The sequence below is a fragment of the Neomonachus schauinslandi genome, chromosome 7 (genome assembly GCF_002201575.2).
Source record: "Neomonachus schauinslandi chromosome 7, ASM220157v2, whole genome shotgun sequence".
Taxonomy (NCBI): domain Eukaryota; kingdom Metazoa; phylum Chordata; class Mammalia; order Carnivora; family Phocidae; genus Neomonachus; species Neomonachus schauinslandi.
In genome coordinates, this window is record NC_058409.1 from 89,689,918 (window position 1) to 89,714,324 (window position 24,407).

At 49.5% G+C, this 24,407-nt stretch overlaps 1 protein-coding gene across 1 annotated transcript; it reads left to right on the forward strand.

Annotated features, from left to right (window-relative positions):
- Positions 1-6,298: 6,298 nt before the first annotated feature.
- On the forward strand, positions 6,299-9,309 carry DUSP1 (dual specificity phosphatase 1). The gene is made up of 4 exons (XM_021698375.2): positions 6,299-6,899; positions 7,174-7,319; positions 7,675-7,894; positions 8,275-9,309. The coding sequence occupies exons 1-4, from the start codon at positions 6,533-6,535 to the stop codon at positions 8,643-8,645; spliced, it is 1,104 nt and encodes a 367-aa protein (XP_021554050.1). The 5' UTR covers positions 6,299-6,532; the 3' UTR covers positions 8,646-9,309.
- The last annotated feature ends 15,098 nt before the right edge of the window (positions 9,310-24,407 follow it).

The window sequence follows — 24,407 nt, forward strand, 5'->3', positions numbered from 1 at the left end:
GCTAGTGGGAGAGACAGAAATGGTCAGCCATGGAGACTTCACACAAGATACTGGGGCTTCATCTGGTCCCACAGAAAATCTGAGAGTTGGTCTCTTGAGGTTATTGCTGTCCCATTTTACAGGAGAGGAAACTGAGGCTCCCGGGGGGAAATGGTAAATAAAGCCCATCTCTCAGAGGCCTTTCATCCAGACATTTCTATTCTATTATCAGTCCTTCTGTCTCCATGTAGACACCCTCTCCTTTGGGCATCTTTCCCTCATAACCTTCTCCTAGCTGGGTAAGGGTCCCTTTTTTGGCCTCCCCAATCTGTACCCTGACACTAGTACCTGAGTCGTACTCATTTATTAATAAGTGTGTCCCCCTGTCAGAAGCTTGTTAATTGAATGACCGCAGTGTTTTAATTCCTGTCCTTCTTAAACATTTTACCGTACTGTATTTTACTGGATGTAAGAGGTCAGCAATTCTAAAGCCCCCTCACTAATTTATGCACCATCAGGAAAGAAAATGCTACCAATTAACTATGTCAATTAACTATAATATGCCTCTGATTGGAAGTTCCATTCCACTTTGAGGAATGATAAAATTTTTTTTTTTAAAGATTTTATTTATTTATTTGACAGAGAGAGACACAGCGAGAGCAGGAACACAAGCAGGGGGAGTGGGAGAGGGAGAAGCAGGCCTCCCGCGGAGCAGGGAGCCTGATGCGGGGCTCAATCCCAGGACCCTGGGGATCATGACCTGAGCCAAAGGCAGACGCTTAACGACTAAGCCACCCAGGCGCCCCGAGGAATGATAAAATATTTAAAAAATGTGCCTTAGGTGCAATGAAATATAAAAACAATTACTGCTTTTATTTATTTATTTTTTTTTTTAGGGGGGGAGAGAGAGAGAGAGAGAGAGAGGCAGAGGGCAGAGGGCGAAGGAAAATCTTAAGCAGGCTCCACGCCCAGTGCAGAGCCTGATCCCACAACCCTGAGATCATGACCGGAGTTGAAATACAGTCAGATGCTTAACTGACTGAGTCACCCAGGTGCCCCTACAATTACTGCCTTTAAACACATCCTAGGGGAAGAAGAGTTTATAAATACCCACATATTAATAATAACAGAGTTTACTAAACACCCTGTGCCAGGCATTGTTCTAAAGTGCTCTTCATTCAGGATCTCATATCAGAGGTTGGCAAATTTTTCCTGTAAAAGGACAGAGGTAAATATTTTAGGCTTCGTGAGCCATGAAGTGTCACAACTACTCACCTCTCATCGGAGTGCAAAAACAGCCCTGGGGGATATGTAAACCAACAGGTTGGGTATGCTCCAATAAAACTTTATTGACGGACACCAGAATTTGAATTTCAGGCAACTTTCACGTGTCACAGAATATTATTCTTCTTTCGATTTTTTTCTACAACCATTTGACATGTAAAAACCACTCTTAGCTTGTGGGTCATTCCAAAAGAGGGAGTGGGCTGGATTTGGGTCAGGAGCTGTAGTTTACTGACCCCTGTCCCATATGCTCTTCACATGGGCGGGCCCTACAAGATGCTATTATTATCCTCCTTTTACACATGAGGAAACAGAGTCTTTGAGAGGTAAGGTAACTTTCCCAAGGACACACAGCTGATGTGTGGTCAAGCTGGGATTCTAACCCAAGCAGTCTAACTCTGTAACTTGTCCTTAACAAGTTACCCTAAATACAGTGAATATGGTTTACCCTAAATATGGTTGGCTTCTAATATTTTTAACTTTTTCCCCTGATTACAACAGTTCCACGTTCGTGTTGAAAAATTGAAATCATACAAATTTATAAGGACGAAAATGAAAGTAACTCCACCCTCCGGAGATAAACACCGGGTTTGAACACACAGCTCTCACATGCTGACTAGATTTAGAATGTTCCGAACGCTGTGTGACTTTGGATGTGTGGCCTAACCGTTCTGAGCCCTTGTCTCTCAAATGAGGGGCGGGCTCAGATGACACAGCTCCGCAGGCCCTCTCAGGCCTGCCTCTGGGTATGTGTTTGTAAGGGTTGTGCAATAGCAGCTGGTTCTGTCCTAACTGCCTTCACGTGGAGGGTAAAGTCACCCCTTGCCAGCCCCTGGAGATGGGTCAAGTGGTCCCTGTGTGTGGCTCATCCAAATCCCAAGCACTGAGTGAATTCGGACAGCAGGGACATCAGTGCCTGACTCGGGGGTCCTAAGAGGTTCAGGGTCCCTCCACGGCTAGTGCCAGAGACCCTTCCGCCCAGTGAGCAGAGCTCCAGACAAGCGGGGAGTCAGGGGCTTCCGCCAGCACCGCCTAGGATGGGACCTGCACAGGCAGAGGCCTTAATAGACTGAGGTTCCTACGGCCGGAGGCCTGGGCCCCGCTCCGTCTCAGTCAGACGGGGCCAGGCTCTGGATCTGTGTCTGATGACTACCAGCTGTGTGACCTTGGGCACATTCCTTCTCTGAGCCTGTTTCCCTGCCTGAAAAATGGGGAGAACAACCACCTGACAGGATCACTGATTAGTTTTGTTTTGGTTTTTTTTTTTTAAGATTTTATTTATTTATTTGACACAGAGAGAGAGAACACAAGCAGAGGGAGCAGGAGAGGGAGAAGGAGAAGCAGGCTTTCCGCTGAGCGGAGAGCCCGATGTGGGGCTCGATCCCAGGACTCCCGGAACCATGAGCCGAGCCGAAGGCAGACGCTGAACCTCCTGCGCCACTAGGCGCCCCGCATGATTAGTTCTTTAGATGATACTGTAATGCAGCTGGCACAGAGCTGAAGCTTAGTAAATGACATTTCTGACCCCTTCTCTTCATCTACTTTTCAACAGTATGCTTTTGAAAAGTTCTTCCCCCATGCCGCAGATTACGAACCTGCTATATGCCACGGCTGCATCCAAGGTCGTAGGGTGTGGAGGTCCAAAGATGAGAAAAATAGTCCCTGCCCTCACGTAACTCAGGGAGGGTAAGATAAGGATCAAAGAGACTTTTACACAATCAGAATGTTTGGACAAAGTCCTCCAGGACCCAAGGGCAGGAGAAGTTAGCGACACCAGGGAAGGCTTCATTGAGATGCCACTTTGGCTGGGTCTTGGCGGATGGAGAAAGATATGGCTGAGCCCAGAGAGGACAGCATCCTGGAAGGCGGAGGGGGAACAGGGTGAGCAAAGGTGTGGGGGTGGGAACACAGGCTCAGGGAGTTTGCCCAGAGAACAACAAGAGAGCCAATCACAGTAGTGGGGCTGGGCCGAACGGATGGGTGAGGCCAGGGATGGTGTGCTTTGGGTTCCGTGGGAAAGGAGGAGTCATGGAGGGTACGGAGCAAAAGCAGGAGGTGCCAGACAGCACAGTCGAAGGCCTGTGGATTCTGAGAGAACATGACCGACGGGAGCCAGCTCCCTCTCCTGAGAGCATCCATTCTGGGCATGACCCTCTCAGGCCCTTTCTCACACATGGTCTTACTTAGTTCTAGATGGATGGTATTCCCGGTTTACATAAGGGGAAACCAAAGCTCACACATGTTAAGCTGCCTGCCCAAGTTCACGGGGTAGACAGTGAGCTGGGGCCATCTGTGAGAGCGCCACCCTTTCTCCCCCTGTTCTGGGACCCCAGGGCAGATCCAAAATCCATTCGGAGGGCAGGATTTGGATAGGGCTTGTAGGGTAATGCCATCCGGGGCTACACTGAGTCCCCCACAGTCCTGGGGTACTTGTCATTGCTGCCATCACAGGAAGGAGGGAGTGCAGGCTCAGTAAGGGGAAGTGACTTATACAAGGCCACACATTGAGGGTGGGGAATCCAGGCCTTCTGAGTTCAAACCCTTCCCACTACCTCCCACTGCCTCCAGGTTTATCTCTAAGCACATCTAAAACTGGAAAGAGCCCAGGTCAGAAAGGCCCAGTTCCCTCCCAAGTCAATATTCACTGATTTCATGCTCCTTCATTGCCCTGTGCCCACCAGGCCCATGACTCCAGTCCCAATACCATCACCATAGGCCAGATTACGTTGGGCCTCTCTCTGACTCAATCTTCAGCCAGCAGCAGCCTCTCCACTGCCTCGACTGGTGTCTTCTGTGGCTACACCTTTACCACCACAGCCCCTGACCCGAGCCATTGTGTTAGTCGGTCTCAAGGAGGGACCTTTTCCTGAACTGGGCCTGTGTTCCAACCACACCTACCAGTGTTTTGTAGTGACCTTCTCCCCAGGTTCTGATGCCAGACCCTGAAACATACATGGCTTGCTGGGAAGGGGAAAACAAGAGATTTAGTGAATCATAATGGGAAGGGCTAAGGTAAGGCCTGGGTCCCTTACCCTTACCATCTCTCACTTAGGCCTCAACCCATCCACAAAATAGGCAGTTGTAAACCCATTCTACAGATGTGGGCTTAGAGGCTCAGCAGGGAAAGAGATTAGCATAGGATCACCCAGAAGCAAAATAACAGCACCGGGGTTCAAACTATGCTCTTTCCAGAAAAGGATAAAGAGGAAAAACCCACAGAGCTCAGCAGACACCTGACTCCAGGGCCAGACTGTGCCACCACCACTATAAAAGCTGTATAAAAAGTTGTTTTTTTTTAAAAATGTGGATAGGGGAAGATATAATTAATGCTCCTGGTTAAAAAAAAATGGGGCAGATAAAGTTGGTATGCTGTGAAAAGTCAGCAGCTGTAACATTTTATGATTCAATGCAAAAAATATGTTGAGTTCCTCAGCTGAATAAATAGTATAAACAAATAATTTTTTTTTTTTTGAAAAGATATAGGGAGGGTGTTGCCATTATCTGAGGACCTCTTTGCTGTCCTCAGGGTTCATCTAAAGGTAGAAAATGCCCTTAAGAAAACGTACTCAACCCGGAACTTTTCTAGAACGTAGACAGAAAGTCTGAGCATGTGTGAACACAGAAGCTAAACAAGACAAATGCAGAAGTTGCCTCTGATGATATAGTCCACAGATCAACGACACAGGGTCCTTGAAATCCCCATCCCATCCCCCCTCTCCACAGGAGAGGGGAAGAAACCGCAGAATGTTCTTGACTCGGCAACCAGGCCGGTGGCGCAATATTTGTTTGTGTACCTAGCACATCGGTGCCGCCCTCCCCTGCCCAGGGGGCCGTCACTAGGACTCCGCGCGGGTGGCCGCATGGGGTCTTCCCAAACGTTCGTCCTGGACTCCTAAAGCCCCGTGGCACTGGATTTCGAATTCAGCCCATATAGACGACGAGGGTCAGGGCGTGGGGACCGAAACCCCTTAGCTTAGGGCATAGTAGGCGCCCAAACAGCATATTCAGATCTGTCTTAAGCGAACGTGGCCAGAAACGTGTCCAGTGACCCCTGGAGGGCGCTGTCGAGCCACGCCGGGGGGGGGGGGTAGTCGCCTCCCCAAACGCCGAACTCCGCAATCCACCACCGCACCTTACGACCCCACACTTGCGATTTCAGTCCCTTTACCCGCCTTTCTCGGCTCCAAATCCTCTAGGAACAGAAGGGCTTCGACTGGAAGGCATTTTACTTGTTTAAATGTGTTTTTCTTAAGTAACAGGACAAGTCTGGGAAACCTGAGCCGAAGGCATTCCCCTGAACTTTACCCCAACTCACCCCGGTTGTCCTTAGTAGGAACATATCCATAGGCAAACATTACATTGTCTCCAACCCTCATTTCAGGTTCCTCTCTGTTCCTCTACCCCCAGCATTGTGATATTGGGCAAGTAAATCGCTTCTTCTGGGGAACCTGAGTTTTCCGCGGCTACTGGTGACGAGGAAATGAGCGAAAAGGGCACACGTGTATGCAAAGGCGCAGGAAGCCCCTTTCCGTTCCGGGCGGAGGGGGCGCGGGGAGGGGGAGGGGAGGGGCACAGGGGAGGGGGAGGGGAGGGACAAGGGAGGGGGAGGGGAAAGGAGGGACAAGGGAGGGGGAAGGGAGGGGAGGCCGCTGGCCCGCCGCCCGCTCTCCCGGCCGTTCGGATCCCGGAGGTCAGCCCTTGGCTGGCAGCGCGCCCGCCACCTCTTCTCCCCCCTGGGCCCGGAGAGCGGCGCAGGCCGGATCCCCAGGGACGCGCCAGGCGCAGGCCGGACGGCCGGACTGGGGCCTGAGCCAGCAGCAGCCAGCGGATCCCGCTCCGAGGCGGATGACGTCTTCGCCTCTGGCTCCGCCGCCGCGGAGCCGGGCTGGGCGGGTGACGTCACCACACGGTCACGTGATCGTCATTCAAACAAACAACTCCCCTCCCCCTGCGCGCCCGCTCCGCCCCGCCCCGCTCCGCCCCCAGAGAGGCCACATATAAACGCATTCCCGCAGGCTGGGCTCGCTGCGAGGGACGCCGGGCTGTAATAGGTGTGAGTGGGGCTGGAGGGGCAGTCGGGGGAACAGCAAAGAAGCCTAGGCGGCCGAGAGTTCCCCGCGACGCCCCCTCACTCAGTTCTAAGGGCAGTCTGGGGTTCGGCGCAGAGAGAACTAGGGTCGGGCTTTTCTTCGAAAGCCGCTGCCCTGCCCTTGGCTTCCGAGGACAAAGAGCACCGAGAACGGGCACGCTGGGGGCGCTAGGGCCGGCCATGGTCATGGAAGTGGGCTCCCTGGACGCCGGAGGCCTGCGGACGCTGCTTCGGGAGCGCGCGGCGCAGTGCCTGCTGCTGGACTGCCGCTCCTTTTTCGCTTTCAACGCCGGCCACATCGCCGGCTCGGTCAACGTGCGCTTCAGCACCATCGTGCGGCGCCGGGCCAAGGGCGCCATGGGCCTGGAGCACATCGTGCCCAACGCCGAGCTGCGCGGTCGCCTGCTGGCCGGCGCCTACCACGCCGTGGTGCTGCTGGACGAGCGCAGCGCCGCGCTGGACGGCGCCAAGCGCGACGGCACCCTGGCCCTGGCCGCCGGGGCGCTCCGCCGCGAGGCGCGCGCCGCGCAAGTCTTCTTCCTCAAAGGTACGCTCTCGGGGAAGCTCTGGCGCCGCTCGCCCCCCGCCGCCTTGCCGCGGGACCCCTGGCCCTCGGCCCCTTGGGGCTGCCCCACTGGAGCGCGTGGGCGCCCGAGTCTTAGTCCGGGGACTTGTCGTTGGCTTTGTTTGGCTTTAAGAACAAAGACTTGGCCTGGGCATCTCCGGGGTAAACTTCAACCCTGGTGGGCGCGGGGGTGGGATGAAGGTGCCCTGGCCCCGAAGATACTAATGGAAACAAATATGTCTCTTTGTCTTCCCAGGAGGATATGAAGCTTTTTCAGCTTCCTGCCCAGAGCTGTGCAGCAAACAGTCGACCCCCATGGGGCTCAGCCTTCCTCTGAGTACTAGCATCCCTGACAGCGCCGAATCAGGGTGCAGTTCTTGTAGCACCCCACTCTATGATCAGGTTAGTAGGGGCCTGTGTTGAGGGGGGGGGGGAAGGACCAGCTGGCAAAGGCCTGGAAGAGCAGTACTAGTGAGAATATTCCAAAGTAACCTGCAAGTTTATAAGGGAGGGGACACAGGGCTATTAATTTATCCCACGGTTAAGTGGTCTGATGGAGGGGAGTCTAATTGCTGGCACTACAGAAATGAACTTGAGGCACATGGGTTTAGTCCCCTATTTATTTATACTCTAACAGCAGTGCTAAATGCCCCCGGTACCTGCAACTGACTTCTCCAGCAGGGAGTTTTTGTGGGTGTGGGCACCCGCCTTGACTTTGAGCAAAGCTTGACAAGTCTTGAATATTTCTGGATTTCAGGGTGGCCCAGTGGAGATCCTGCCCTTTCTGTACCTGGGCAGTGCCTATCATGCTTCCCGCAAAGACATGCTGGATGCCTTGGGCATCACTGCCTTGATCAACGTCTCAGCCAATTGTCCCAACCATTTTGAGGATTACTACCAGTATAAGAGCATCCCTGTGGAAGACAACCACAAGGCGGACATCAGCTCCTGGTTCAACGAGGCCATTGACTTCATAGGTAAATGGACAGATGTCTTGGACTTCTGCCTTGCTCCCCCCATTTTAGTCACCGAGCCCAACTCTGTGGCAAGGACTTGAATGACATTCGTCTGAGCCTTTCTCCATACATTAAATATTAGTCTGGTTCTGGCAATATCCCTGCAAAATAGGGATTTGATGTCCCATTCAACAAATTAGCAAACTGAGGCTCAGAAAGTTGAATTGACTTAACCCATCCAAGAGCATTCTGCTTGGTGGAGATGCCTGGTCTTGGTTTAAATCCCTTACTGTTCTTTGCACCTATTTCTGGGTAGGACACACGTTTCTTAGGCACCCTCTGCCTGGGGTTGGGGTTGTTCCCCTGAGCTCTCAAGTAACCAGCCACCCTTTGTTTTCCAGACTCCATCAAGAATGCTGGAGGAAGGGTGTTTGTCCACTGCCAGGCAGGCATTTCCCGGTCAGCTACCATCTGCCTCGCTTACCTCATGAGGACTAACCGAGTCAAGCTGGATGAGGCCTTTGAGTTTGTGAAGCAGAGGAGAAGCATCATTTCCCCCAACTTCAGCTTCATGGGCCAGCTGCTGCAGTTTGAGTCGCAGGTCCTGGCCCCACACTGCTCAGCAGAGGCTGGGAGCCCTGCCATGGCTGTGTTGGACCGCAGCACGTCCACCACCACGGTCTTCAACTTTCCTGTCTCCATCCCCGTCCACTCTGCGAACAGTGCATTGAGCTACCTTCAGAGCCCCATTACGACCTCTCCCAGCTGCTGAAAGGCCACGGGAGGTGATCTCCATAACCCACTGGGACTCTAGGCTCCTTGAGGAGAAATGCAATAACTCTGGGGAGGGTGCTTGTGAGGGCTGGTCCTTATTTATTTAATTTCACCCTGAGCTCCAATGGGTTCCTAAGCAGTCATAGTGATGATGTAGCATCAAGATGTTTGCTGAACGCAGCACATTCGGGACCAATATATATATATATATATATATAGTGGGTACATCAAGTCCCTCTGACAAAAAGGGGCAGAAGAGAAAGGACTCTGCGTATGAGCCGGTTTCTTTTTGCTTGCTCCTGTTTTTTGTAGGAACTCTTCATGCTTGACAAACCAGTATTATCATTCCTGACGACACATACCTATGAGAATATACCTTATTTATTTTTGTGGAGGTGGTCTGCCTTCACAAATGTCAGTGTCTACTCCTAGAAGAACCAAATACCTCAATTTTTGTGTTTGAGTACTGTAATATCCTGTAAATATATCCTAAGCAGGTTTGTGTTCAGCACTGATGGGAAGCACCAGTGTTGGGTTTTTTTAGTTGCCAGTGGTTGTGTGTTTATTTATAAGCTGAAATAATATATTTCTTCTTTTAAGAAGACCTTTTGTTATGTAAGGATGACTTTTTTTATACAACAGAATAAATTATGGCATTTCTATTGAAATCTCAATGCTTTATTTTTTTTAAAGATTTTTTTATTTATTTGAGACAGAATGAGAGAGAGAGAGCACATGAGAGGGGGGAGGGTCAGAGAGAGAAGCAGGCTCCCTGCCAAGCAGGGAGCCCGATGCGGTACTCGATCCAGGGACTCCAGGATCATGACCTGAGCTGAAGGCAGTCGCTCAACCAACTGAGCCACCCAGGCGCCCTCAGTGCTTTATTTCTTGGGCAGCCCCAACTAATCCCTCTCCCATGAGTGAACCAGAATCTGGACAAGGGCCTCGCAGATGTGTGTCTTGGGATCTGGTCTTCTACTACTTGGGGGCCATTCCAATCCAAGATGGTTGGGTTACAAGGGAGGTAGAAAAGTGTGATCTATCATGGAAAACCAGGTACTGCAGCTGAACTCTTGAGTATCAGATCCAGGTGACCACCCACATATTCCTACCATGTTACACAGGGAGCCCAAGTGTTCCAGAGCCAAAAAGGAATGACCATTTGCTTGGGTTGCCTTTTTTATTTAATACTTTACCCAGGATAATATAAAAAGCCACCTTTTCTGAACTGTGTTGGAATCATGAGGACGATGGTTTTCCAAAACACCTGACGTAAACGTGACTGCTATGTGTAAGGTGGTGTGTGCTACCTGTTCCCCAAACAGCTCAGCAGGACCCTTTTGCAGACAAAGATGCGGAGACCCAGCATAGCTAAGTGGCAGTGGGGCGAATTGGGCCCTACATCTGTTTTGTTCCCTAATTCTATGTGGCTTGCACTTTATCACTTGCTTCTCTCACGTGCTCTCTTTTTTTCCCTCGCCTTTGAAAAGACCTTTATTCTTATGAAAAGAATATGAAGTGCTATGAGCAAATACAACACAGACAAATCACCTGAAATTCCCACCCCCGACCTGATCATTAAAGCTTTGGAATACATCCATGCTAGCATATATACATATATATATATATATATATATACATATATGTATATATGTATATGTATATATATATATATATATATACACAGAATTTTTGGTGGCTGCCTCCAGGTCACTTGCTGGTCTGATTTCATAATTTTGTTGAAGATAGGCAATCAAATCTGATTTGCTCAGGGCAAGATTCTGGATTTTTACTCTTGCCGAACGGGCCAAAACAAGGTGTAATTGACTACCTACCCATAATCCAGTCTATAATGTTGAATTAAATAACAGTGAAGCTCTTGGGTTACTGGCCCCATAGCTCTGGTCTCTCTCCCCCCCCCCCCCACTTGTTTCTGGACAAAGTGATGTAGGAAGCAGAAAAGGAAACCTCTTACTTCTCCAGTAGTGCCCCTGAACAGTGGTCCTGGTCCTGCCAGGTCATTTAAGACCTTGACACACAATCAGTGTCCTTGACCTTTCCCCATTGGTTCACCATCTGCCACTTGACTCTCAATGACTGAAAGATCCCTGTGTTTTAAGTTCTAAGAACTTACCCTGAGCTGGCAAGCTCATTTCCTTGGCTGGGCTTTCAACTGCAAGTGTGTTCACGCCTTTCAAAACAAACTGTACCCAGTGTTTTTATCAAACCCTAGAAATTTACTATGGCGAATATCTCCTTTCGTGGAAACATACCAGCAACTTCAAGTCCATGGCAGATGCTGTGGCTGACTTCCCTGTGGGCTCAGGCCATTGCTTTCTGCTTGGCAGGCACTGGCTGAACCAAAATTAATCTCCAGTGTGATCCATGCAGTGGAAAAATACAGCGGCTGCCTAAGGGAGCCACCAGTGAAAACAATTCACTCACTTCTCCCAATGCAAGCTGCTCCACTCCCACCAGCTCAGGAGAGTAGGGATGACAGCCCTCTTGCTCCATGTATCTGATTCCTGGTCTTTGGGCCCTCTGGAGTATGTCACTTTTGGCCTGAGACTGCTTTTCTGAGGCGGGGGGGGGGAAGTACCTCATGATGAGGAGAAAGATGCTCAAACTATTAAAATGTTTGTTTCTCAAGGGGAGATTGAAATAGAGACAAGTCCATCATTTACTACTTGTAATGTGGTTATAATAGCTCTCAACTTTAGAGCTAGCACCGCGTGCCAGCCACTGTGCTAACTGCTTTATGGACCTTCACATGAAAACCTTTAGCAGCAGCACCCATTTTACAGAAGAAGAAACTGAGGCTCAGAGAGAGGAAGTGACATGTCCAAGTTCATACAGCAAGTAAACAGCATTACAGAGATTGGAACCTGGGTCCAAAAGAAGAATGGGAACCGAAGTCCTAGTTCGGTCCAAAAGACAGCTTGAGGAAGTGGGGAAAGGGTGAATGTTATAGCCAACCAGACATCAGCATGGTTTACCACATAATTTTGGGGTGGAAAAGCTATTTATCATTTTGGGCCTCAGCAACCTTACTTGTGAAATGGGATAATATAACCTGCTTCACCTGTGAGGAGGAAATAGGCTCATGAATGTCAAGTGCCTGGCAGGTACGGGGCCCTGGAGGTACACTAAGATCCCATCCCCCATTCCTAACAACTTCTAGCAGTTTTCTCGTGTCAGTTTTCCCACCTCTAAAATGACCAATTTGCCCTGGATCTAATGGGTAAGATTCCTCCCAGCCTTAGAAGATGCATCAATGCATTCTTTATGCTTTTCTGTGGTTTCCATTAGGATAGTTCCAGCCCCAAACGCCTCCACCGCATCCTCTCCTTTCCTTGGAATTTTGCAAATCGTAGCTAATTTGCCTCGGACTTACAGTCTCTGGAGTCCATTTCCCTCCCTCCCTCCCCTGCGCATCCCGGATGACATCATGGTGTGTACACCTTTAAGATTATATAAATCTGTGATCATACAGTGGCCTCCATCCCCATGGTAACGCGGAGGAGTTTCCCTTTTGTGAGGAAAGCTGTCATGTCACTTCCTGCTGCTGACAAATCAGTTTAGGAGATTAAAATAAAGGCGGGGGGGCGGGGTGCGGGAACCGGGCTCCGAGAACTGCTGGCTGCGGTGGTTTCTGGTTGCCATACACAGAGGCAAACAAAGCCGAGGCCACGCGGGGGTAGCCCCGCCCAGCGCCCGGCCGGCCTCCGGTTTCCCACACTTCGTCGGCCGGGCCGGGTGGACCAGGTCACCCCGGGAGGTTTTCCTCCGCAGGTTGCCTTCTGGGGAGCAGGTGGGAAGGCTGCCCACCTCTGGGGACTTTTGGGGGGCTCTGTAGGGCCAGCCTGCACGAGAACAGCCTCTGGGTCCAGAGGAACCTCTCCTCCCCTTTATCAGCTCAGAAGGTAGCTTCCTTCCCTGGAAAACAGAGGGTGTGCACGGTGATAGCGCCGAGCAGAAAAAACTGCTCTGCTAAGGAAAATACCTTAAACGCACTTTTTCTTGGTTGTGTCTTTTTAGGCTAAGCAGCAGGTCCACTCATTCATTCATTCATTCAACAGATATTTACTGACACCCTAGGCCCAGGGACACTTTGGTGCAGGACAAGGTTCCTACTCTCCAGTAGCTAATAATGGGGTGGGGGAGTGGAGAAGAGGGCGATATATAAATAAGATACTTAAGAAATAAGATGAGGATGAAGGCTATGAAGGTGGAATAATAAAAGGGGAGGCTCCTTTAGATTTTGGTGATCAGGGAGAGGTGGCCGAGACCTGAGAGCTACAACCCACTTGCACTTTTGAGAGGTGAGCTGGGAAGAGAGTTCCCTGCCAAGAGGGTGGCAAAGACTTGAGGTTTGCAGGGGGATCTTCGTGGACCACCGGATAGAACCCGTGCCTCAGAGTCAGCTAGACCTGAGTTCAAGTACTGATTCTGCCACTTATTAGCTGTGTGACTTACTGTGGGTAAGTTACCAAATTCTTTCAACCTGAGTTTCCCCATCTGTAATATGGGCCAATGACCACTGGCCTTCAAAGGCTCTTTAAGGATTAAATGAAAGGTGGATTAAATGAAAGCTGGTCACCTCTGGGCACATCAGAGAGGCTTGAGAAAGGCTCATTCTCCTCTTGTGACTCAGCTGGTCCCCATTCCATCACTCCCCACAGTGTCCTGGCGAAGGGAGACAGGGAGCAGTGGGCTGTCCTGCCCCATCCTGACAGATACCCTGAGTCTGTGCTCATATCATACTGCCTCTGGGCCATCAGAGCTTCGCTTGGGGATGGGACAGCCTTTACTTGGAGACCACCTATCCTAACTCACTGACTGTGGCTAGGGAGGCCCTTCCTGGGCCTCAGTTTCCTCATCTGTAGGAAGCACGTGAAGTGACTTTCATGTATACTCTTTGCCAGCTCTAAGCCCCCTCCTCATCCAAGCCTGCGAATGCTCTGGAACCATTGGGATTCATTTGGTCTGGCTCAGGGAGACAGAGGGAAGAGGAAATAGACACTTTCTGGGAAAGGGCAGCAAAGGGTCCTGGACCTCTAGAAGACAGAGGTGTGACGGAGTTGCGACTGGTCCCTGTGGGAATGGGTCCTCATATAGTCTCCTGCAAAGTATCACATACTCCCAGCCCCCTTTTCTCCAGCTCTGGGTAATCCCTTGCCATGGACCACACTGCAATGTTCGGGTTTAAAACCTTCATCAGGGTTGACACCAGTGGACCCTGGAGGTTGGCTGCCTCCTTCATTCTCCGTGTATACATTCATATATTCATTCAGTCAATAGACACATATCACTTACCTTTGGTTTGCAAAAACACTCAATATTTACGTGTCCACAGCCTGACTCACTCTCTGGGATTTGTAAACTTGTCTATACTCCCTTGACCAGACTCACTTGGGCACATAATGCAAGGTCCTCCAAGATGTGACCACTGCCTGCCTTTCCAGATCATTTTCCTATCCCTGCTCCTGTACTCCATGCATGTTGAGACTCGTAGTTCTCATAACACAATATACTCCTCCTTGCTACTCTTACCTCTGCCCATGCTATTCTTTTGCTTGAATGATGTCCCCTTGCTCAAAATAACACCAGATCCGTGAAGCCTTCTTTGACCTTTAAGATTTCCTCATCTGTCATCAAACATTGTCCTGAGAACATATGGCTTCATCCTACTGCTGTAACTAAGGGTCATCATCCAACTGCCCCCTGGGCCAGGCAGGTCACATAATTGAGAACTGGGCTACTGGGAACTGTGGTGACCTAGGAAGTTCATGCTCTGTCCTACATGGAAGCTGCCAATCAAGGCGGAAATGTAGGCCCAGTGCTGCTAGACCTTAATGATTTTTTTTTAGAGACTATATTTTTTTAAGATTTTATTTATTTATTTGACAGACAGAGATAGCGAAAGAGGGAACACAAGCAAGGGGAGTGGGAGAGGGAGAAGCAGGCTTCCCCCTGAGCAGGGAGCCCGATGCGGGGCTCGATCCCAGGATCCTGGGATCATGACCTGAGCTGAAGGCAGACGCTTAACTGACTGAGCCACCCAGGCGCCCCTCTTGATGATTTTTTTAAAATGGTTATTTATTTATTTATTTTTGAAAGAGAGAGATTGAGAGAGGGAGAGAGAGAATGTGCACACAAGTAGCCCGGGGGAGGGGAAGAGGGAGAAGCAGACTCCCCGATGAGCAGGGAGCCCAACATGGGGCTCGATCCCAGGACCCTGGGATCATGACCTGAGCCGAAGGCAAACGCTTAACTGACTGAGCCACACAGGCGTCCATAGATCTTACTATTTTTAAAAGAAGACAGGAATTTATATTTTTATGTAAAATCTCCTTTTTTCAGAAACTTTGTATGGACCAAACAAAACATCTGCAGCCTGGCTCCAGCCCATCGGCCGTGGGTGTATGAGAGCTGCTAGCCATCTTTGTCAGTGTCCCAAGGTAAGGGTCCTCCCTCATGTGACTCTGGGCTTCTGGGTCTTAGCCCGGGGCTTGTGAGCCACAGTTACTTATTGTATATGTCTTCTGAATACAAGGGTGAGTGGCAGTTATTTGTCCCCTACAAAGTGCTTATTCGATGTTAAAAATAATACAAATTCTGAGATTTTGTTCCAAATGCCTGGGGCAAAACTGATAAACAGCTATCTGTATGGCCTTAGGTGGATCACTTCTCTCAAAGCCTTAGTTTTGACATTTCTAAAAGGGAGCAGTGGAAGTATTTGCTGTACATGGGTTGTCAAGATTAAATGACATAATGTACAGAAAGTGTTTTACATAGTACCTGACACACAGCAAACGACAAATGGTAGCCATTTTAATGGTCATTATCATGATCATCATGATCATGTTTTATTTCCCTCAGATGCCTGGTTTCTTTTGAATAAAGTTCGGGCACTGTGTATGAAAATTTTAGGAGATCATTTGAGGTTTGGGTGGTGTTATCCTCTTCTCAAGAGGGTTTAATTTTTTTTTTTTAAAGATTTTATTTTTAAGTAATCTCTACACCCAACATGGGGCTCGAATTTACAACCCTGAGATGGAGAGTCGCATGCTCCACCCACTGAGCCAGCCAGGTGCCAGAAAGGTTTACTTTGTTGCAGGGGGCTAGGGGCCGGGGAATCCCAGAGATTGAGATGGTTTGAGAGGACCCAAAGCTGGGTTTTAGACCCAGTGATGACTGCTTCATTCTTATTCCAAGGGTGTATCCTTTAGGGGTTTACAACTAAAAGCTTGGGGGATTTACCTGACCCCCAGCCTTGATTACTTTTTCTGGGTAATGCACACACAAGCCTGGGGAGGTACTGGATTACCCCTCGGTGTACCCTGAGCTCCATTGTCTGTCCCACTAGACTCATGAGTGTTTTAGAAGCTCTGCTCAAGTGTTTAGCCTTTCAGCCTCCTATTTCAGAATTGGCAGATACCTTTTGGGAAGAGGAGGCCCCAAATGCTGCACTCATCCCTCTGGGTTTTCCTTTTCCAGATCTTTTTTTAAAGATTTTATTTATTTGCGAGAGAGAGAATGAGAGACAGAGAGCATGAGAGGGAGGAGGGTCAGTGGGAGAAGCAGACTCCCTGCCGAGCAGGAAGCCCGATGCGGGACTCGATCCCGGGACTCCAGGATCGTGACCTGAGCCGAAGGCAGTCGCTTAACCAACTGAGCCACCCAGGCGCCCCTTTTCCAGATCTTGATCCCACAATTCCTCACTGCCCTTTTGTGCTTGAATGTCTTCAAACTTAAGTATTTAGAAATATTTTGTCCTGCTTTCCTAGTCCACAGCAGTAGGGCGGTGCTGAGTGATATGATCGGCCATGACTGGAAGGGAAGTAGGTAGACTTTTAAAAACCCAGAGGGAAACTTCTAACATATCAGGTCATTTTCCTTCTCTACTCTGAGCTCTCTCGTGGTTCTCCCATCTCACTCATACTCAAAAGCCAAGTCCATACAAAGGCTGAAAGAGCTGACGTGACTTATCTTGTTGACAGGTCTCTGACCACATCTTCTGTCCGTCTTCCCTCCACTCATCTCCTCCAGCCAAGCTGGCCTCATTGCTCTTTCTAGCATGGGCAAAGCTCACCCTGGCTTCAGAGACCCATGCTCCTCCCTCCGCCCAGACCGCAGTTTCTTTAGATCTCAGCAGGGCCAACTCCCTTACTTCCTTTCGCTCTCTGTTCAAAAGTCATCTCATCAGTGGGCCATTCCCTGACCACCTTGCCCCAGCCCTGGCCTCCCATATCCCTTTCTTTGCTTTATTTCTCAACATAGACTTATCACCCCTTACTCTTTATTTATTTGGGTATGGTCTAGCTCCTCATTAGAATGTAAAGGCTTGAGGACAGGGACTTTGTCTTGTTCACTGTGGGATCTCCTGCTCTTAGAACAGTTCCTGGCATGTGGTGCGTGTGCAATAAATTTGTTGAATACATGAAAGACCTCTGAAGGCTCTGGACAAGTCCTCTCCTTTGTGGGTGGGTCCCAGGCCCACACTAGAGGGAAGTGATTCTTTTCTGTTCAACCAACCTCTTTCCCTTCCATATGAAGCAATTTCCCTAGGAGACTTTCCAGTAACACTCAGTGGTGTGTAAATGAAAACAAGGGTATACACGCACTTTGAAAGCAGGAAGAAACACGAGGGGCCTGGCTACCTAAGACCTGCCATCCTGGAGCTCCATTCTTGGGATCAGGGGCTGTGATTCTAGAAGGGATGCTGGTGGGAAAACCTGTCCAGGGACTCCACTCCGAGCCCCATCCTCCCACCACTTCCCTCCACATTTCCTCCCTCCTGCCTGAGGGAGAATTCCCCATGGCGTGTGCCTCTACTGAGAAGAATGGGGCAGTGGGTGATTCATGGGGAAGTCTGTAGGGCTGCTTGGGGCTTATGACTCACAGCTTCTCATCTAATAGAAGAATTAGATATCCATACAGAATCTCCTGGAAATGTCCTTCAGCAAGGCCTCTGGTGACCACTGGGGATTCTCCCCACAGAGCTCTCGATAGCACCTTCCTGGCATTCACCACACTGTGTAGATGGGTGTCTGTTGCTTCATAAGTGCATATGGAAGGAAAAAAGGAAGGGAGACAAAGAAAGGGGGAGGAGAGCGAGAGGGAGTCAGAGAAAGGGCATCTGCCTGAGCCACTGAAGATGGGATCATGCCCTTTTCATTTCTATGTCCCCAGCTTCCAATGGGAGACTTGGCATATACTTGGGGCAGTGAATGGTTGTATAAATGAAGAGACACCTGGGGGGTCTTGAGGGACCTTGTTCTAGAATATTTCTAGCCCGATAGAGCCTGAAGGCAGTGGCAGGTAGGGAGTTGTGAGTGGCAGCCGGGTTGGGCTTTGATGTCCACTGTGAATCACTAGAGAGGCTAAGGTAAATGGTCCTGTTCGATATAGATGCTTCGGCCCACAGTCCAGTCATGAAACTAGCCCCTGCTGAGCTAACTCATGCCAGGCCCTGTGCCTGACCTGGATGCCCAAGAATGGAGAAACCATGGTCCCTGAACTTGGGCTGTCCTGGCAAGTGGCAGAGATTGATGGGTTGACCCAGGATTTTAGTGCAGTGGTCTGACAGGGAGGTGGCGAGGGGGGGACAGGACAAGGGGCAGGGAGATGTGGGGGTAGAGGGGAGAACAAGGAGGAAAGGCTTTCTGCAGGGGGTGATCCTTGAGCCCTAGAAGCCAGAGGACAAGGCACAGAAAGAACGCATGTCCTCAGGGTGATGAGGAATGGCCTGAAGCCAATTTAATATTCAATAGATTTTATGGAAGGAGGAAGGCCCCAGACTTGTCCCAAGCCTGACCTACTTGCCCTAGAAGTAAATTCCTAAGAGCCCTCATGAGAGCCCCTGCACTTGTCCCCCTCTTATACAAAATGGACCTGCACCTCCTATGGTGGGCATTTTGGCACACACACACATACACACATACACACACACACACGCACGCATTTTTTTTAATTTTTTTTTAAAAATTTTATTTATTTATTTGAGAGAGAGAGAATGAGAGACAGAGAGCACGAGAGGGAAGAGGGCAGAGGGAGAAGCAGACCCCCTGCTGAGCAGGGAGCCCAATGTGGGACTTGATCCCGGGACTCCAGGATCATGACTTGAGCCGAAGGCAGTCGCTTAACCAACTGAGCCACCCAGGCACCCTTTTTTTTTTTTTTTTTTTTTTATAGTAGGCTCCACATGAACCTCATGCTGCCTGCTGTGCTATAATAAAATCCTTTGTCTCTGACCCAGGAGTCCTGTGTCTTCTGCAAGCATCTCTGAAACTGTGACAGGCTCACTTGTTAGTTTGCAAGTAGGAAAGACATCTCAGACCCTTCATGTTTCTAACAAGAACTTCAGGGAGTAGAGCACTATCATTGGCTCTGGTGGGCTTTTCCCCCCTTTTCCTAACTTTATTGAGATAATTTACCTCAATAAATGCATCTATTTTAAGTTTAGAGTTTAATGAACTTTGACAAATTTATACAGTTTTATATATTTTTGAATTTTGACAAGTGTATGTAGAATGTATCATGTCTGCCAACACATCCAAGATATAGAATATATCCATCAAAAAACTTCCTTCATGCCTCTTCCCTCTCAATCCCTAGTCTCTACCTCAGCCAGCTAGGGATATGTTTTTTGTCACCATAGATTAAATTTGTGGTTTCTAGAATGTCACATAAATGGAATCATATGGTATTCTTTCTCTTGTGTCTGGCATAAAATTAGCATAATTTTAAAAGATTAATCTATCTTGTGCACATCAGTAGTTTTTTTTTTTTTTCCTTTCCTTGGTACCTGTATCTTTCCCCGACCCACAGATGCCTGCATTTATTTATTTATTTATTTATTTTTTTAAAGATTTTATTTATTTATTTGAGACAGAGAGAATGAGATACAGAGAGCATGAGAGGGAGGAGGGTCAGAGGGAGAAGCAGACTCCCTGCCGAGCAGGGAGCCCGATGCGGGACTCGATCCAGGGACTCCAGGATCATGACCTGAGCCGAAGGCAGTCGCTTAACCAACTGAGCCACCCAGGCGCCCTGCCTGCATTTATTTTTGCGGTTTTTTTTTCTTGAAGGAATACTCAGTGCTATGTTAGTTTCAGGTGTATAATATAATGATTCCGTAGTCATTATACATTACTCAGTGCTTATCATGATACGTGTACTCTTAATCCCCTTTATCTATTTCACCCATCCACACCCCACCATGTATCAGTAGTTTTAGAAAAATTCTTTAAAGAGATTTTATTCGTTAGAGCAGTTTAAAGTTCACAGAAAAATTGAGCAGAAAGCACAGCGAGTTCCCACACACCCCCTGTCCCCACACGGGCACAACGTCTCCCACTATCAGCATACCACACTAAAGTGGGACATTTGTTACAATCGATGAACCTACACTGGCCCATTGTTATCACCCTAAATCCATGGTGTTTACCTTAGGAGTCACTCTTGGCGTGGTACATTCTATGGGTTTGAACAAATGTATGATGACATGTATCCATCATCATAGTATCATACAGGGTAGTTTCACTGCTTTAACAGTCCTCTGTGCTCTGCCTATTCACCCCTCCCCCCCCAACCCTTGGAAACTACTGATCTTTTTACTGTCTCCATAGTTTCACCTTTTCCAGAATGTCATTTATGATTACACAGTATGTAGCCTTTTCAGACTGGTTTCTTTCACTTACTAATATGCATTTCAGTTTCCTCTATGTCTTTTAGTGGCTCAATAGCCTGTCTTTTTTAGTGCTGATTAATACTCCCTTGTCTGGATCAACCATAGTTGATCATCCATTCATCTACACAAGGACATCTTGGTTGCTTCCAGATTTTGGCAATTATGAATTAATAATTATACATGTAATTCATAAATGTTAAAAATAATTATGAATAAAGCTGCTATAAACATCCATGTGTAGGTTTTTGTGCGCATATATTTTCAGCTTCGTTGGATAAATAACAACAAGTTCGATTACTGGATTGTATTTTAAGAGCATGTTTTTTTTGTGAGAAATGACGAACTGCCCCCCCAAAGTGGTGATACCATCTTGCATTCCTCCAGCAATGAGTGAGAGTTCCTGTCACTTCCATCCTCACCAGCATTTGGTGTTGTGTTTTGGATTTTGGCCATTCTTTTTATTTTGTTTTTTTAAGATTTTATTTATTTATTAGAGAGAGAGAGAGAGAGAACAAGCAGGGGGAGCGGCAGGCAGGGGGAGAGGGAGAAGCAGGCTTCCCACCCAGCAGGGAGCCCAATGCGGGGCTCAATCCCAGGGCCCAGGGATCATGACCTGAGCTGAAGGCAGATGCTTAACCGACTGAGCCACCCAGGTGCTCCAGATTTTGGCCATTCTAATAGGCATGTAGTGGTATCTGGTTTTAACTTGTGATTCTCTAATGACATATTTGCCATCTTTATATCTTCTTTGGTAAAGTGTCGGTTCATATCTTTGGCAATTTAAAAAAATCAGGTAGTTTGTTTTCTTATTACTGAATATCGAGTTTTTTGTAAATTTTGGGTAATGGTCCTTTATGAGATATGTCTTTTGCAAATATTTTCTCTCAGACTGTGGTTTGTCTCCTCTTTCTTTTGAATCTGGTGAGCTTTTATGTGTGAGAAAATTATATTTCTATTCCCGTGTTGTTTAAACCACTGTTATGCTAGGCATTCCTTGTACCCGAAATGAATTCTAACTAATATATGAAGTCATACTTCTGCTTAGAACCTTTCAGTGGCTTCCCTGCACGCACTCCTTTGTGAGGCTGGTTTCTTCCCCTCCTCCAGAGGTCCTGCATGAACACCTTTTCTAACAAAGCCCCTCCCTCCATTTCTCCACCTTTGCACCTTGCTCCTTGACTACATAGCTCCGCGCCACCTTGGCTGCTCCCATGGGGCCAACATTCATTAAGCAACAAGAGGCACCAGGCACGGTCCAATTTCTCTTCTAGGGTAACAGCGGTTTACTGTGGCTTCCTGTCTGCACTGTAAGCACCAGTTGGGCAGGGGCCATATCGATCTTGTTCGTGGTGGCAGCCTAGCCCCAGCACGGGCCTGGAACATGGTAGGTGCTCAAGAAATATTTGGGGGAATGAATGAATGAGGGTGCCTGGCTGGGAGTTGATGCCCTTCCTGGATGTTCAGGTTGTGTCAGTTCTCCTTCCTCTGCTTTTCACAGGGACAGGGATGTGGTCTCCGCTCCTTGGGGGGACTGGTTGTGGAACGCACCCCTTCTTCCGCTTCTGCTTCCCTCACAAAGTAGGCAGGCAGGCTAGGATGGGATTCAGGCAGCAACGCAGGGAGCACAGGCAGTGTTTCTGCTCCAGAATGTGGCAGTGACCCCAGGCACACTGGCCTCTCAGCCCTGGCCCCTCACACTGGGCACAGCACCTTTCTGCCTTGCTCCCACCTTACATCAGAGCTGTGAGGCTCAGGCGGGGAGGCTGGGCAGGAATGTGGAGCCCCCACATATGCTCCCCAGGCATCCTCCTTCTCTACTGGCTTTGGGTTCTCACCTACTCAGTGGGAAGCAGGTAAGGGGCAGATATCAAATCTTGGGAATAGAAGGTAGTTTGAAGATAGTTTGAAAATGCATCTTCAACCTTTTTTTTTTTTTTTTTTTTTAAACCCTGTGTACCATCAGCAAAAAGCAAGTTTGACAGAAATCGTCTTGGGGGTGAGGTAGGGGTTGTGGAGAAATTGAAGCAAAGGTATTAAGGATTTGGAAACACTGCCTTAAGAATGGAGAGACATTTGCATAGTGAAAATGAGACGGTTGGGGTGAGTGTGTGTGTGGCTGTTTAGTGGGCGCAAGGGTGCAGGTCGGCACAGACGGAGCAGCCGTGGGTCCCTGTTTGTGTGAGAACTGCCGAGGCCCTTGTGTGATTGCTCAGGTGTGAACACATGTGAGGTACTGTCTTTTCTGGATGGTGGGGAAGGACATCCCATGGGATGGAGGAGGGGACATCTCTGAGCGGAAGGCCAGGGTGGTCCTGCCCAACAGCTGGCCTAAGTGGGAGCCAGTCTTTTCTGTGTCTGCTGGCCTTGATCAGCCAGACCAGCAGTGCTCAGTCATTTAAGGCGCTGGCTGGTGCAGGCAGCTCACTGGGTGGCAGGCCACCCAGGGCCAAGATGGTGCAGACCTTCCAGGGGGGCCCTAGGAGCTATTTTTAGTGGCCTGGGCTAACTCCCAAATCCTCCTGATTATTTCTGGCAGCAGAAGATTGCCCTGAAGGATGTGGAAAATTTTCATGTGAAGAATGTCTGGTTTCCCTTTGGCTATGCAAGGGCAGAGTGGAGAGACCAGGACAAAGGGCTTGAGGCCTGAGGGCTTCTGGGAACATTCACCAGCACTGAGAGCATGAAATGGCCTTATTCCTGCCCTTTGGACAGTGGCGTGGACTTTTAAAAAGGCCAGAGTCATTATGGGTAACCATCCGTCCTGGTTTGCCTGGGGTGTCCCAGTTTTAGCACCAAAACGGCATTCGGGACGTCTTTCAGACCCAGGTAAACTGGGACAGTTGGTCAAGCAAGCTCCATTTCAACCTCTTTCCATTCCAGAAGTGAAATGAATAAGATTAAGAATTGAACTACATGCATCATCTTCCAGACTATTTATAGTCATCCTAGGCCATTAGTACTATTATCGTCATTTTACACACCAGGACACTGAGGCGCGGAGAGGTAAAGCAACCTGCCTATTGCAAAACAGCTAGCTGGGTGGTGGAGCCAGGATTTAAATTCTGCTGTTCTGGGGCCAGAGCTCCCCATTATGCCACTCAGAAACAGGATGGTTTTGGACCCAGGAAAATCTGGGTTCATTCACTTTCTAGCCAGACACTTAATTTGGGATAAATAATACCTACTTGGCCAGGTTGTCATGGGGGTTAAGTGAGGGAGTGTTCTTGCCCGAGGCCTGGCACTACTAGGTGCTCAGAAGTACTGGCTTCATTCTCCACTGCCGTCCCTTTGGGGAGGGCAAGACCTGGCTGTGTAAATCTGCTGGTCTAAGTTGTCCTGAGGCCAATCCCTTGCAGTCTGCTCAGTGGGGCGCCTGGTCACCAGAGGCCCCCCAATTGCTGCCCTCCCGGGCTCCCGTGCCAGGCAGTGAGGGAGGGAAGCATCACCGTGCAGCGAAAGACAACCAGGGCCTGCGAGCCCCCAGCCCCGCTTCCACCCTACTTGCCTTGGCCTCCCTGCTCTCCTCTGGCCTCCACTGGCCTCAGCTGTAGAATGGGCGAGTGAGCCCACCGTCGCGGGGCGGGGGGAGGGGGGGGCGGGGCTCAGGGAGGTCACGTGGGACCTGCTGTCTCCCATCCTGTCTCCCCGCCCCCAGACCATCCCTCCCCAGGCAGGTCCAGAGCGTGAGCGCCCCGTGAGGGCGGTAAGGGCGGCGAAGGCGGCAGGGCTGGGGCTGTGGGAGGGGGCGCGGGAGGTGCGGACGTGCGTGCACAGCCTGGCACGAATGGAATGCGTTGGCCCCGCCGAGACTCGCTCTTCCTTCCGCAGGCCGCGCGTCAGCGCCCAGCAGGAAGGGCCAGGCGGCCTCGCGTTCCCAGCCGCCCTCCTGGCTGGGAAGTGGCTGAACAATAGGGCCACCCGAGGGACCGTGCCTGGGTGTGTGTGTGTGTGTGTGTGTGGTGTGTGTGGTGTGTGTATGTGGTGTGATGTGTGTGGGGGGAAGATATGTGTGGTGGGGGGGGTTGTGGGGTGTGTGGGGGCGAAGTGTGTGCAGAGGGTGTGTGT

Coding starts and splice junctions, on each gene's coding strand:
- DUSP1 (XM_021698375.2), top strand. CDS start 6,533: ATGGTCATGGAAGTGGGCTCCCTGGACGCCGGAGGCCTGCGGACGCTG. Junction 6,900..7,173: donor GCAAGTCTTCTTCCTCAAAG/GTACGCTCTCGG, acceptor TTGTCTTCCCAG/GAGGATATGAAGCTTTTTCA. Junction 7,320..7,674: donor GCACCCCACTCTATGATCAG/GTTAGTAGGGGC, acceptor TCTGGATTTCAG/GGTGGCCCAGTGGAGATCCT.